At 36.5% G+C, this 14,512-nt stretch overlaps 1 protein-coding gene across 1 annotated transcript in view; it reads left to right on the top strand.

Moving 5' to 3' along the window:
- GABRA2 (gamma-aminobutyric acid type A receptor subunit alpha2) overlaps positions 1–12,862 on the top strand; it is a gene marked incomplete at both ends in the record, with an annotated part of 56,819 nt that extends 43,957 nt beyond the window's left edge. Inside the window, 3 exons of the mRNA XM_084204044.1 lie at positions 507–659; positions 8,364–8,566; positions 12,554–12,862. Of these exons, the coding sequence (XP_084060170.1) occupies positions 507–659; positions 8,364–8,566; positions 12,554–12,862 (665 nt within the window). The remainder of the gene's footprint in view (positions 1–506; positions 660–8,363; positions 8,567–12,553) is intronic.
- Positions 12,863–14,512: the final 1,650 nt, after the last annotated feature.

The following is a 14,512-nucleotide window of genomic DNA, read 5'->3' as shown; positions in this document are numbered from 1 at the left end:
AACCCAGGGTTGGGATATTTGTTAAATTTCATATTGTGACTGCCATAGATTTAGTCTATTAAATGGTAAAGCAGACAGGTTTCAACCATGTTTCTCTTCCATCATATTTTTGACATTAAACACTGGACTATTCTGCTTCTGTGATGGACCCCCCCATGACTGCTTTCTAACTGTGATTAAATTCTCAGAGAGCTGTTGTGTGAATGCAGAGAGTTACTTATAAGCAGAAGACTTCAAGGCTGAAGTACTTCTCAGTGCATACAGGAGTTCTTGGAAGTTCCTTAACACTCCACTTTCATGGAACACAATGGAAATAAGAAATAGCTGTACTCAAAATCTTTCTTATATTCTATAGGATGCTTTTTATTACAAAATACTTTTGGTACAATATAACCCTAGAACATCTGTTTCACAAAAATACAGCAAACGTTCTCCTATCAAAGAAATGGACTTTCTTAAGATAATAACCTTTTGTTTTATTGTATTTGTTTGTTTGTGGCACCTAGGTGAATATACAGTAATGACGGCTCATTTTCACTTGAAGAGAAAAATTGGTTATTTTGTTATTCAGACTTACCTCCCCTGCATCATGACTGTCATTCTGTCTCAAGTGTCATTCTGGCTGAACAGAGAATCTGTACCTGCCAGGACAGTCTTTGGTGAGTACACTGAGTAGCAATAGCTCTGTTGGCAATAGCTGAAGATGATAATGTTTCTATTTAAAAAGTAAATTTAGTAAACTTAGATGATTTTCTGAAATATTTTACTTGCCTTGGTATTATCCAAGTATTCTGGTACTTGGATAAGCAAATTTCTAAATTCATTTGTAAATTAGGCAAATTAAATTTGAATTTGTTGAATTATTTACATTAAAATTTAAAGCTGAAGTTCTTTTAAAGAAGCCCTATTCTGGGGGTTTGGGCAACACTTTTTCACTAATTCAAATTGGTGAGGCAGGTTCAGCAGAGCAATAAAATTGTGTTCCTCAAAGTAATGAATGTCTTTCTTATTTGCAAAGCAAAGTTCATTTCGTTTGTTTGCTTTTAAAGAAAAAGAGATTAGCACAATAAAATTATTGTCTGTGTGGAATCAGCCATCAAAAATACTGCATAAAATCATATGCTTAGTCATCAGTAAGCACCATGTACTCTTCAAAAAATAGGCCAAACTCAAATGCATATTAAATATGATGCACAACAAAGCATTTACTGTCTCTCATGGTAGAGAACACACCACACAAAGCACTGTGAAAATTGCAGGTTTGAATTTGATGAAATGGGTCAGTGGTTTCACTGGGACCAGAATTCTACTGTGGTTTTCCAGGCAGCTATCAGGCAGATTCTTTGTCTTCAAAATTTTCTGTGAATTTATCAATTTTTGAGTATGAAAATGTACACTCCTGTTTTCCAGCCTCACAAGTACACTGTCAAATCCTTCTATATCTCTGTCTTTGCCCTTTTCTGTATCCACTCCAATACATATAGGACAGTGTCACTAGTTTCTCCAAAAAAAGTCTCACATCTGCTCTTCCTAAAATCTGCTTTCTGTTACTGTGTCACTGTTAACAAGGCACTCCATCCATAACAAGGACCTGGGATAATTTTCCTGAAATGTGTCCCTTCCTGCGCACCTGTTCTTTGTTCTTGATTTATTTTCTGTTTAATTTATATATTTTTTAGAAATAAGTAGTATCTGCATAGCACCCTGCTGCTTTGCTCTCCTGGGGTTTAGTATAACATGGATAATGAAGTGTCCTGCTTCAGGACGTCTTGAGGGAAGTGCATAGGAGGGCCACAGGAACAGAATCACACCACTCAGTGGCACCAAACCTGAAATCTCTTTACTAAAAATGATGGGTTTATTGCAGACTTAGCAGTTTTATGCTAGTATTTTATTCCTGCCACACAGACATGCACCCTGCATGCCAGTAAGGGCTCTGTCCCCTCCAGCACCCTTAACCCAGGGAAACAAGACACATCCAGGCTCTGCCTTTTGGAGAAACCTTAGCCCTGGCATACAGCGCTTGCTCCTCAGGCTCAGCCTTTTTCACTGGGTTGGGTTGGATTTTCCCTGAGGAGCTATTTCATTCTTTTACACTCTAAAAGATGAGATTGTCAGCATAAGCTGCCAATGGGCACTCCAAGTACACAGCCTCAGGGGGATCTCCCAGGCTTTCTCCATACCTGGCTTTCTCCATGCCTGCTGGCAGCAGTTGTCACTGGGATTTCTGATGCCCTCTGGTCTCTTGCCTGAATGTGTTACAAAAACGTGCAGTTAGTCAGAGTTTCATAACAAAGTTCCTCTAGAGCTCTTTAGGGGTTTTTGAGCATACTGAAATATTCTTGTCAGCTGGAGCTGGGCTGGTACACTCGAGGTTTCATCAGGGTGATACCTTGGAGTAGACTCCATCCAGTGACAAAAGCAGCTCACACTACAGTTACATTAATGAAATGAGCTACATTCAGCAGAGAATATAAAAATTGTAGGGGGTATTCCTTTACACTTCTATTGATCATAGTTAATTTTTAGTTTTTGTATGGAGTAGTCACTTGTTAGGTACCCATCTTTGCATTGTATATTAAATATATCAATTTTAAGATATAATTAAACAGAAGTTATGGGTTTGACAAAGTGTTTTTGAAAAGCAATGAGAAATGTATTTCAATGACCTTGAGAACCAACTACTGGAATACTGCTTCTTTCAATGAAACATAACTTCAAGTTCTTCAAAGCACCACTTAGCATAGATTATTTCATGGGTGAAAGAAGTGACTTGTCCCTTTTTATTCTCTTGCAATGTGGTTTCAAGTTCTAGGCTAACATTAGGGGTTAGTATAATGAGGCTTATTTTGTAGTTGAGCTCTTTAATCCCTTTTCTTTATTTAATATTACTGTATTGCTTCAACTTTGCTTTAAATTATTGGAAAAACAAAGTTTCGTCATCATTGATTAAATAAGTCTTGAATGTGTTTTCTCCAGAAGATAAATCTGATTGCAATCTTAATGAAAGAGAGTAAGACTGGTTCATAATGCCTTCATTTAGGGCAAGATTACAATCTGTTTCATTTAGTAATGTGTTTATTGTTATGCATTTAGTGTCAACAATATTAGCAAAACTAATCTTGTGCAGTTTATTGGATTCTTGCTTCGTTTTTAATGGGTCATAGCACTTATAAGTATCACATGTGTTTGAATAGCAGCATTAGATGCAGGTGACAAAAAATCAGAAATTCGTTTTCTTAGTGCTACAGTTATCTATGCTTTGACTCACGTGGAGTATCAATGAGGATGATAAAATATATGCAGTTAGGTATATAATCTTTTTTAACTGAAGCAGGAAAGAACAAAAATTAGTCTTATTATTTATTATATTTAAATTCACATAGCTATGTTCTTTTGTCAGGTCACTGTGATAATTTTATTGTTACTCTGAGTTCCTGTGTCTGTTTTTACTTGTTCTTGGTGTGAGTCCTTTCCATGGGGTGCAGTCCTTTAGGAGCAGAGTGCTCCAGCATGGGTCCCCTGTGCAGCCACAGGTCCTGCTGGAAGCCTGCTCCAGCACAGGTTTTCCATAGTGTCACAGCCTCCTCCAGGCTTTCAGCTGTTCTTTTGTGTTCTTTTTGTGGAGCAGAGATTGACCTCCATGGGCTGGAGGTCAATCTCTGCTCCACCACGGACCTCTCTGTGGGCTGCAGGGGCACGGCTGCTTCCCCGTGGCTTTTACCGCAGGCTGCAGGGGGATCTCACCTCTGGTGCCTGAAGCACTCCTCCCTCCCTCTCTCCACTGACCTGGGTGTCTGCAGAGGTATTTCTGTCACATATTCTCACTTGTCTTCTCTGCCTGCAGATGCTCCTGCCCAACATAATTTTTTCTCCATCTTAAATGTGTCATCCCAGAGGCGCTGCCAGTGTTGCCCTTGGGCTTGGCCTTGGCCATAGTGATGGGTCCCTCTTGGAGCTGGCTGCCTTTAGATCTCTCAGGCATGGGGGAACCTCCTGGAACTTCTCACAGAAGCCACCTCTGCAGCCCCCCGCTACCAAAACCTTGCCATGCAAACCCAAAGCAACTTTTTAATTGTGACACTGCAGAGAGGGGAACCGAAGGAAAGTTCTGATTTGTTCTCTGGTTATTTTTATATGGGAATTGAATAATAGAGACGCATCCTTTTGAGCAATTCTATAAATACAAAGTACATTTGCCCATTTAATTGAAAAAAATCTCAATTGTCTTTATTCTTCTCTCCTTCCACATGCTGCAGATTATCTTTTGTGCCTTTAGAGATATCCCACCACTCACACATTATAATTTCTTAATTGGGAATTTCTGTTAAATGTAGATATAATCATACAGCGATAGGCAGTGGGTAGTGGAAAACTAGCCCTGAGTAAGAGACTGAGCTGGCTGCAAACAAACCAATATGCCTCCTCAACTTAGGTATGTGTGAAGACACGAGTTCATATTCCAGGGGTGGCATAATTGCGTGCAACTTTTCCTGGAGTTGAGGTAAATAGCATTTGCCATTTGGATTTGGGAATAAACTTGATTGTTGCTCAATGGGAAATTGTGTTCCATTGCTCAGTATTGATACAGTGAAGCAGCATGGTACCGACTTCACCATATGGATACGTAGCTTACCCAACGGATTCAATTCAACTTTTCTGGAAATAGATTTTGTTATGGTTCTTGTCTCCCAAGCTATTTAAAAAGGCTGGTTGGTGTTGTTATTTTAGTGAAAAGGGTAGACAGAGTGCTTGAGCTATTTTCTATAATCTTTCTCTCAATGGTTGCTCAGATTTACCTGCTGGTGTTCAAGCAAAATCACAGTACACTCCTTTTGTATTGTGTTCCCTGCTAACACATATACATTAAGTAAATAAAAGCAAACAACACCACGTGTAGCGAAATGTTATGGTGCAATGCTTTAATATCATGCTACATACAGAATTTTTAAACTTTTGTTTACACTCCTATTTGGTCTTGGAGTGATGAAGTTGTAATCTGTATCTCTGAAACGGTCAACAATCTTTTCTTTCTGCTGTTATTTGTATTTACGAATCTCTTTGGGTTTTGGACCATGTTGGGATATCTAATTACCACAACACATTTGCAATTGCTGTTAAAAAAATAGAACAATGAAATTAATTTCCTACATTAAAAAAAAGCGCTATTTATAAATATTTTTGTGATATGTTCTTCAACCATTATGTGTAACTAATAAATGTGGCCATAAGGTAGTCACCTTGACATATTTTAATTTTAATATATATGTGATACCTCCTCCAGTTTCCACTCTCTGTTTCCAGTTAGACATTTCTAGTTTTTCAGATTATCTCTTCTACTGTGATAAACATAACGGAGCTGCTATTTTCCAGAGATATAAGTTTAGTGCCAGTGAAAAGTGTTGAATTTGCAGCTCTGGAGATGGATTTTCTCTCTCCAGTAAGCAAATGCTGTTTCAAAAGCAGCACCATAAAAAAAAAAAATCCCAGGCAATCAAATAGCTCCAATCTTGGCTGTAATGGATAAACCCTTAGTGATAGAAGATATTTAGCTTTGTAGGCATGCACTGCTGAGAACAAACATTGTAAGGATGTTTACTGTTAAGTAAAATATGTTTGGTCTTCTTTGGAGAAAGAAGGTGGTTGGACGGTTTATTTTTTGTATCTTTTTCAAAGATGAACTGATGACTGCTCATGGTCCCTTGCAAAATAATATGTGACTGTTTCTTCTGGCATCAATTCAATTGCCACATCTGCTGGGTGCTGGGCTATAGAAGAGAGTACTTACCCTGTATGTAAACTTTTCTACATCATAGTGAGATATCATGCAGCCTTTTAAATGTTTTTTTGACCACTTCATTGTAGGGGCTACAATCTACTTGCTGTTTTTTATACCAATTTTAGTTCACAAGTGTTATGACTTAGATGAGCAATGAGGAACAGTTTTGTCTGATCAGTGTATGGGTTTTGTGAGGTTTTAAGTTAAATTTTATGAAATAAATGAGGTTTGTTTTTTCAAGTTGACCAGGGTCTTCCACATTAATAACTTTTCAGTCCTCTCAGTTTTAGCAGTGGCAAGGAGGCAGGTTATTTCCATTCAGTCCTTTTTCATAAAGAAGACTTGATAAAACTGATTTTTCAAATGAACTATAATGTGCAAAATCATCTGTCTTTTCTCTGAAGACTAATAGCAATCTAAAAGGACTAGAGAATCCTAAACTGACAGATATTACAGATGAAATTTTCTGTCCAATTTTTTCCTATTCAGTTCAGGTTAAATGACTGTGGTAGCTTGAACATCACTGTATTTATAGAGTGAAGGAATAAATGAAAGTAAGTTGGCAATGGTCTGACAGTGTGCTGCTTGATTAGCATTTGGGTCACAAAGTGTGTAACTTGCTGAACTTTTTAGAGAAATTGTCAAGTGGTAGCATGTGGTAACAAGATATAAATTCACAATGTTTTAACTGGGACTAGGAAAGGTCAGCAGTAAATCTTAAATCAGATTTCTGAAGAATTCAATGTGGTTTCCAGCAGATTAATTTATTCTATAAAGTGGGATTTAAACTGAGCAATACCTTAGCAACTGTATATATTTACATGCAGATAAGGTCACCTTATATCTGAGAAACATTCAGTTTACTGATACCTCTGTATAATTATAATGATTTATCTGCAGCTCAGGACCAGTTTGCATATGATAATTTTAAATGTAGGATAGGCTGTCTTTTCCCTGAGGTGCTGAAAATAATTAAGCCATATGTTCTGTAAGCATCAGGAGAGACTAAGTTCTTTACAAAATATATTTTGTCTACAGATTTTCATACAGTCCTGTATGATAGCTGCTTCCTTTTCATTGTATAGCCTAGGAGATGCCAACAGTGTCATGACTGATTCCAGGCCATCCACTTCTTTAATTTATGGAGACTGAAAAACAGCAATTAGAGATTTATGTTTGCTAAGGTGTCTCCTGTGTGACTCAGCAGGATGCTTCTGTGTGTTGTTCTCCCTGCTGCACAGACCTTTGAAAGCACTCAGGCTGAGTCCACTCAGCTTTGCTCTGTCACCCTTTGTGGCACCTTCAGAGATGGAGAACCTTTACTGGAGGGATGAAAATTGTGGAGTCTGAGGAGGTCTCAGTAGATGCAAATGCTGCCTCTCTTCTCTTTCCCACAGTGGTTAAAATTGCTTCTTCTCTTGTAGCAGAAGGAAAATCAGAGCTATGTTGATCCTCCAGAACCCAGGTGACAGATTGCTGACAGCAGAAGATCTGGCTTAGGGAGAGTGACTTTACTTTCTCTTGGGAAGCCTCCTACACCATTTTTATGAGTGTGTATTTGTTGAAGCTGTGATGTGCTGTTACTAATATTTCTGCCATGGCATCTCCTTTGCCTGTCATAGTGAAGTGTAGGTTTGCTGATCTGTGCTGAGTATATCACTTTGTGTTGCCTTTAATTCTGCAGACGTACTTAATGGTGTGCCACAAAGGGAAGAGTTTAGTTTGTCTACGTGTGATTCAGCCTGAGGTGGGAGAACTGATTTACTTAAGGAATGGAGACTGTATTTATGGCTGTGGATTTCTGCTTGCTAAATCTGACTCAGACAAAAGGTCTTCTCTTCCTTTCCTCCCATGTATCTTCTTCCTGATTCTTTTGGGAGGGATTTTTTTTTTTTTTACCAGATCCTCATTATGTAAAAAGTACTTCAGAGTTCTTTTAGTAACTGCCACAGTGAATGCACAGCCTTCCTGTATCACCAGCTCTTTTTTTCTGACACATAATACAGTTACAATAATCTGTCATTTCAAATCAGTGCTGTTCTAGAATACAATCCATGTTACCTGAATGTACCTACCCTGTTTATGTGTTTGAGTATGTCACTGAATGGTTAGTAAGACAGCAACTGTAAAGAAAAAAAAAAAATCTCATTAAAAAAGTGTATTTGTAGGGTAATTTCAGTAAATAAGGGTGCCAAACCTGCAGCCATTGCAGAGAAGCCAGCAACCAAACATTAACCTATTAATCATTATTACTATAATATTGCTAAATATTTTGAAGCTGTGAAAAAATTATTAATTTTGTTCCTTACAATAACCTATCTGCCCTGACATGAAAAATTATTTTCTGTAGTAAAATCATCAGCTCATCTAAAAAGGAAAGTTTAGAGAAGAAATTGAACTGACTGACTTTACTTCAAAGGAAAATCCAGATACAACATTTAATACAATTCTAGCAATGTTTGTCACCAACTTAGAAAAAAAAATTGTGTTTCAAAAGCCTACCCTGATATTGTTTGGTTTATTTTTCCTAATATTTAAAATCCAAGTGAAATTGTTGATGTTCTGTTTTTGTGTCCCCTTGCAGGAGTAACAACTGTGTTGACAATGACAACACTGAGCATCAGTGCTCGAAATTCACTCCCCAAAGTAGCATATGCAACAGCTATGGATTGGTTTATTGCTGTTTGTTACGCATTTGTGTTCTCTGCATTAATTGAATTTGCAACTGTAAATTATTTCACAAAACGAGGATGGGCCTGGGATGGAAAAAGTGTAGTGAATGATAAGGTAAGTTCTCAGGAAATACTCTTATTTCCAGTCAATTACCTAAACCAGCTCTAATATATTGTTATGATATTTTGCTATCTATTAAAAAAAAAAAGCTTTGAATCAAAAGAATGTACATTTATTTTCTGTCCTAAACAGGAATATTTGTGCCCTTATGCTAACCTCATTTGGTTACTAATTCAGATTTGGTTCTCAAGAACGTTATTTTTTTTTTTTTGGGAACTGTATTGTTTTTTCACTCCTCAGATACAACCATTTAGCTGGTGGTTCATAAAATTTAATCCAGATTATATTGGTGGATCATTTTTTGTATTTTTTAATTCAGTTGAGTTAGGAATAAAAAAAAATACAGAAATATATAATAATGTATATTGATTTTCATGGTATGTACGGTTTGGAAAAGCAAATTAAAGTCCATATATGTAAGTACTATGAGCAACAAAATCTAGAACTTCTGAACATTGCCAGTATTCTGAAAGTTATTGCTAATGATAGCTAGAAATTAATTTTAAAACCACTTTAGATAGCAGATATACAAAATTCTTCACCTATGATACTTTGAGTATGCAGAAACACAGTCATGCCTTAATTTTCTGGTCATTATAATGGTGTAGCTGTGATGGAATGAAGAAATTTTGACCTGATAAAATTTCTCATTTCACAAACAGAATGAGCTAGTGAGATACCTAAATTTGTGTATTTGCAGTTTAGAATTGTAATAACACGGAACAATTATTAAAGCTCACTCTTTGAGTTTCAATAATTTGAGTGACTTAATATATTTTATCCTTTTTTCTCATCTCAGTCCTTGATTTTACCAATGAAAACAGATTTCTTCTGAAAAATACACAGATTTCTGTGATCCTTCTTAAAATAGGATAGAATTTTCTTTGCTTCCTAAATGATTATAGTAAATGTGAAGCAGGTTTCATTAACTGATTTTTCATAATTTTGAATGCATAAAGAAGCATGCATGAAGAAGCAATTCATAAAGAAGCAAAATGTTCAGTTAATAGTAAAGGAGAATTAGAAGAAATGTTCATTCTTCATAATTCCCTGTGACTTCTGGAAGGCCATGAGCTATCCATAACTTCAGGATCTGTTACCTCCTGCTAGAGGTAAATCAGGGCGAGTTTATCAGCATGTCATGAGTGAAGCTTTTCAGACTGGCACATTGCCCTGTGTGCCAGTTATTGCCATTATTACAATAATGGCAATTATAATTGTGATAATGTAGGGAGCCCTTATAAACTCTCTGATCATCCTCTGGTTATTTCTTTAAAGTACAACAGTGTTATCTCATGGTCTTAGGAGTGGCAACTGTTTAAAAGCTAGGCAGTATTCCTTCCCTAGGAGTGACAATGGCATCCATTTTAACATCTATATACCATCCACGTGTCCAGTTCTCTTCTTTCTTCAAATGACTTAACAAAAAGATAAGCTTTTAACGTAGTCATAGTTTCTCATACAGAAATTTGGTTCAGCCTTATTATGCAGGTCTCATTAATAGCATTGCAGATACCTTTTAAAAACACACTAATTGTGTCTGAAAGGAAGGGCTTATAGATGAATTAAAGTGTTCCTCTCATAATTTGACTTGGTAATTTGCTCTTTTTTTTTTTAACTGAAGGCATCTGTACACCTAAAGCCAGGCTTACTCTTCACTAATTAAAATGAATTATGTTTCCTCAGTGACAGTCGTCTGTGTTCACATTGTATGGAAATTCTTGCCTAAGTGCTGTTGACAGGGAGTTTGCCTCACAGGAAGGCAGGTGCAGGAAAAAGCTACATATATTTGATCAACTATTTTTCACACTCCCGTCCATAAGGAACCATGCTGAATTCCCAACCGATTCCCAGATTCTCTTTTCATGTGACACCATATCCTAAGACAAGGTATTTTAGGCACAACATCCAACCATGAAGATCTTAGCAAGATTTTTAGATGGCTCAGATAAATATCAAATTGGATGTAATTTAAAACCAAAATTTCAAATGGAATAGATGCCTCCCAGTGGAAGTAAAAAACTGAAATGCACCTTTATGAGAAATGTCACAAGAATTCCTTACTTGTGTCACTTCCATCAGATTAAAAATCAAAACAAATACAGAAGTTAGTTATTTTTTCATCTGCTTAATTTTGTGGAAGAGATGGACTAAATCTAATATTTATTTGCTTGTGTCTAAATTACATACATATATTTTAAATTACATAAAAATGATACATGTTATATTTATATATGTAAATAATATATATTGCTTCCTGAGAAACTGCCTTCCATTCTTTCTTGTAGGTTATTAGAAATTCCTTAGTCTGAGGTTGCTTGCAAAGCATTGGATCAATTTACAGCACTACAGTCTTATTGCAGAGCTAGCAGGTTGTGAACCTGTGTCTTGGTCTAAAGCCCCAAGCCCGTATTAATTCCCTATCCCTGTGCCCACGTACACATGGACTCTCCAGTGAACTGCCCCTGGTTGAACTTTAGCCCTTTGAAAGCACACACAGTCCCACAACAACACAGAACTGGTGAAGTTGGAATTGACCTCTGGATAGCATTAAATTTACCTCCCCTAGTGTAAACAGGGTCAGCTAGGGATGATTGCTCAGGATCATTGTCCAGATATTTTTTTTATATGTCTGAAGATGAAGATTCCACAACCTCTCTAGGTAACCTATGCCAGCGCTAGGTCATGCTCATAGCAAAAATGGCAGGTTTTTTAATACTTAAGTGGAATATTCTGTATTTCATTTTGTGCTCATTGCTTCTTGTCCTTCAACTGTATTTCACTGGGGAAAGTCTAATATTTATTCTCAGATACTTACACACATTGACAAGACTCCCCCTGAGCCTTCTCTTTCCCAGACTGAACAGCCCCAGCTCTCTTGGCCTTTTGTATTTCAGATGCTTCAGGCTTTAAATCATCTCAGTGGTCCTTCACTAGACTCCTTTCATTATGTCCATGTCTCTCTTGAGCTGGGAAGCACAGAACTGGATCCAGCATTCCAGATGTGCCTCACCAGAGCTGAGTCAAGGGGAATGATCACGTCCCTTGGCTGGCTGGCAGCACTATGTGATGCAGCCCAGGAGGCTGCTGGCCTTTGTTTCTGTGAGGGCTCACTGCTGCCTTGTGTTCAACTTGGTGGCCACCTGAACCCCTGGGGCATTTTCTACAAAGCTTCTTTCTAACCCATTAGCCTCAACCTGCACTGGTGCATAGCTTCTTCCTCCCCAGGTGCAGGACTTAAATTGCCCTTTTCTGAGCTTCAGTAAATTAATGCCATTCCACTATCCTTATCTTCTGCTGGTTTTTAGGTTCTTAGTCCTTTTTTCATCATTGTTATGCATTTTTTTAACCAATAATTTATGAAAACCAGAAATAGTTCTAGGGCTAAATCTCAGCTCAGTTCTAAAACTATCAGTCTGGATTCCTTCTTTCGCTTAATTGCAATCTCTTCCCGACCTCTCTGTATGTGTGTCTATGTACATATATGTGTAAACAAATTTCTCCAGAGTCTCTAAAAAATGTATACCCTTAGCTGAAATTCATGTATTTATTAGTGTGACATGCCCAAATAGTAGTCATGCTAGTTTAATGTGAGAAAGGTGGCCTAATTTTAATTTTGCTACCATGACGGGTAATCTTCACAGAAAATATTGTAAAGAGCTTGCAATTCTGTTGTAAGGAGACAGCTGCAAGGCCACTACAGAAAGGCCAACCCTTCTCCAGTTATGCTTGCAATCACAGTAACAGAGACTTCCTCACATAACTTCTGTAGGGCATTTGATGGTGCAAGAGCAATCTTACGTCACCTCAACCTTTTTTTTTTTGGATAGACTGGAAATGTCTTTCTTTATATCTGAATTTATTGGCATGGTATTTATTTTAATATGCTCACTTGTTTCTTTTACTTTTGAAATTATGTTTTATTAAGTCTGTTCTGGCAAATACACATGAAATATTTAACTTCCTGCTGTCTTCCAATAGAAAAAAGAAAAAGCATCTGTCATTAAGAAAAACAATGCCTATGCAGTGGCTGTTGCCAACTATGCTCCAAACATTACCAAGGACTCAGTGCTACCAACCATCTCCAAGAGTGCTACAACTGCAGAACCCAACAAGGCAAAACCAGAAGCGAAGCCACAAGAAGCAAAGAAGACATTCAACAGTGTTAGCAAAATTGACAGAATGTCTAGAATAGTGTTTCCAGTCTTATTTGGTACTTTTAATTTAGTGTATTGGGCTACATATTTAAACAGGGAGCCTGTCTTACTTGGCTTTGCACCATCAACCTAAAAGCTGACTTGCACTGAGGACTCCAAGCATTATTCTAATCAGATAGGTTGTTCGCTATGTACAGTCCGACTAATAACTGCTAATCTGTGAACCATTCTGTACAGTGTGTATATAAATGTCTTGTCTGTGTGTCTCCAAAGGAGGGACACAGCATTAATTCATGGGTCTGTAAACAGATAGCACCCATGGCAAATACAGCCAGCTCTTTAAAAGTTAAACCCAGGGGACTTCTGTTAAACTAGGATTCAAATATACAGAATTATATTCTCTCCGTACAATGAGATGAAGATGTGATCCTACATAATTATTTAGGAGCAGTATTTTTTTAATTTAAAGTTAAAATATTTTTCTATAAAGTAACTAATTCTACTTTAGTGAAAGAAACTGTCATTTAAAAAAGTGATTTTTTTAAAAAGGTGTAATTGTTTCATACAATAGCAGTACCCATGTACATAACAGAGTACGGAGGTCGTACAGTTCTGCTCTTCACAAACATTCTGGATACAAGTTAGATTGAGGAGGTAGTAAACACTAGTGTTTGGCAGAAGCCACAAGTTTCTTACTTCTGTCCTCTTTGAAGTTGTTAATAAATTCATCTAATTGATTTCAGGGAAAAGGGTAAATCAAATTCAATATCAACCAACCTCTGCTAGTGAGATACTTATTTTTTCGCTGTTTTATTTATTTGATATTACTAAGCTGGTTTGTCTGGTTCAGCAAATCTGGATTTTTTTAAATTTTTTTTTTTTATTTTGTTCTTAATTGAATTATTTTTAGGTTTATAGAATCACTCGGAAATTTTTCAGGTATAAGTTTATCAGTAATATAATATACTTTTTTCCTTTACTTAATGTTTTCCTAAATCCTGCCATTACAATATTTACCTGTATTTGTCCCAGGAAGCACTGTTTTCAAGGGAAACAAGAACCATGATTTAAGTTCAGGAATCTGTCCATATAATAAAATTTACTGCTGCTTTTGTAAATTGCAACTTTACATTTCGCTGACATAACTTTACAACAACTTTGTATACTAGAAATGATTTTGCTAAGATTTGAATGTTATTTTTTTAATAAAAGGTCATGCATCATCAGTAGGCATCAACTGTATTTCATATACACAGAAAAAAAAGAAAATTGGATCTGCCATTGGCAATTTTATAAGAACATTTAATACTATCAGTAAAATTGTTTTTCTTCTGAGCCTTTGCAAAGATTCTTTATGCCCCTAAAGGCCTGGTAAATCATAGCATAAATAAAAATTGTGTACTGTATTTAGATTTTAGTATACTTGGCCAATCAAAAATATTTTGATTCACACCTACATTAGCAGTTATTAGTTGACCTTTAAAAAAGATACACCTTTATGATGATGTCTTCTAGTAGAGACATATGTAGTCGTATAGTGTCATTTATTGCAGTTTTGTACAGTAACTTGAGTATAGTGCATAAAATAGATATGTTCAGAGTTTAAAAAAAAGTTGTACAAATATTTCTAAAATCAAATAAAAGAGTATCTTAAGACATGGAAGCGTGCTAAAAACAACAAAGAGAAACACTGCTTTCTTTTGCTGTTTTATTTTCTTGCTTTTTCTTTGCTTTTGATGTGATTCTGTTTTGTACTTTGTGTGACAGTATAGATGCCAAGGTC

This window comes from Fringilla coelebs (genome assembly GCF_963513975.1).
Source record: "Fringilla coelebs genome assembly, chromosome: 4".
Lineage (NCBI taxonomy): Eukaryota > Metazoa > Chordata > Aves > Passeriformes > Fringillidae > Fringilla > Fringilla coelebs.
Note: the sequence above shows the minus strand (reverse complement) of the source record. Positions and strands in the feature narration are given on the sequence as shown.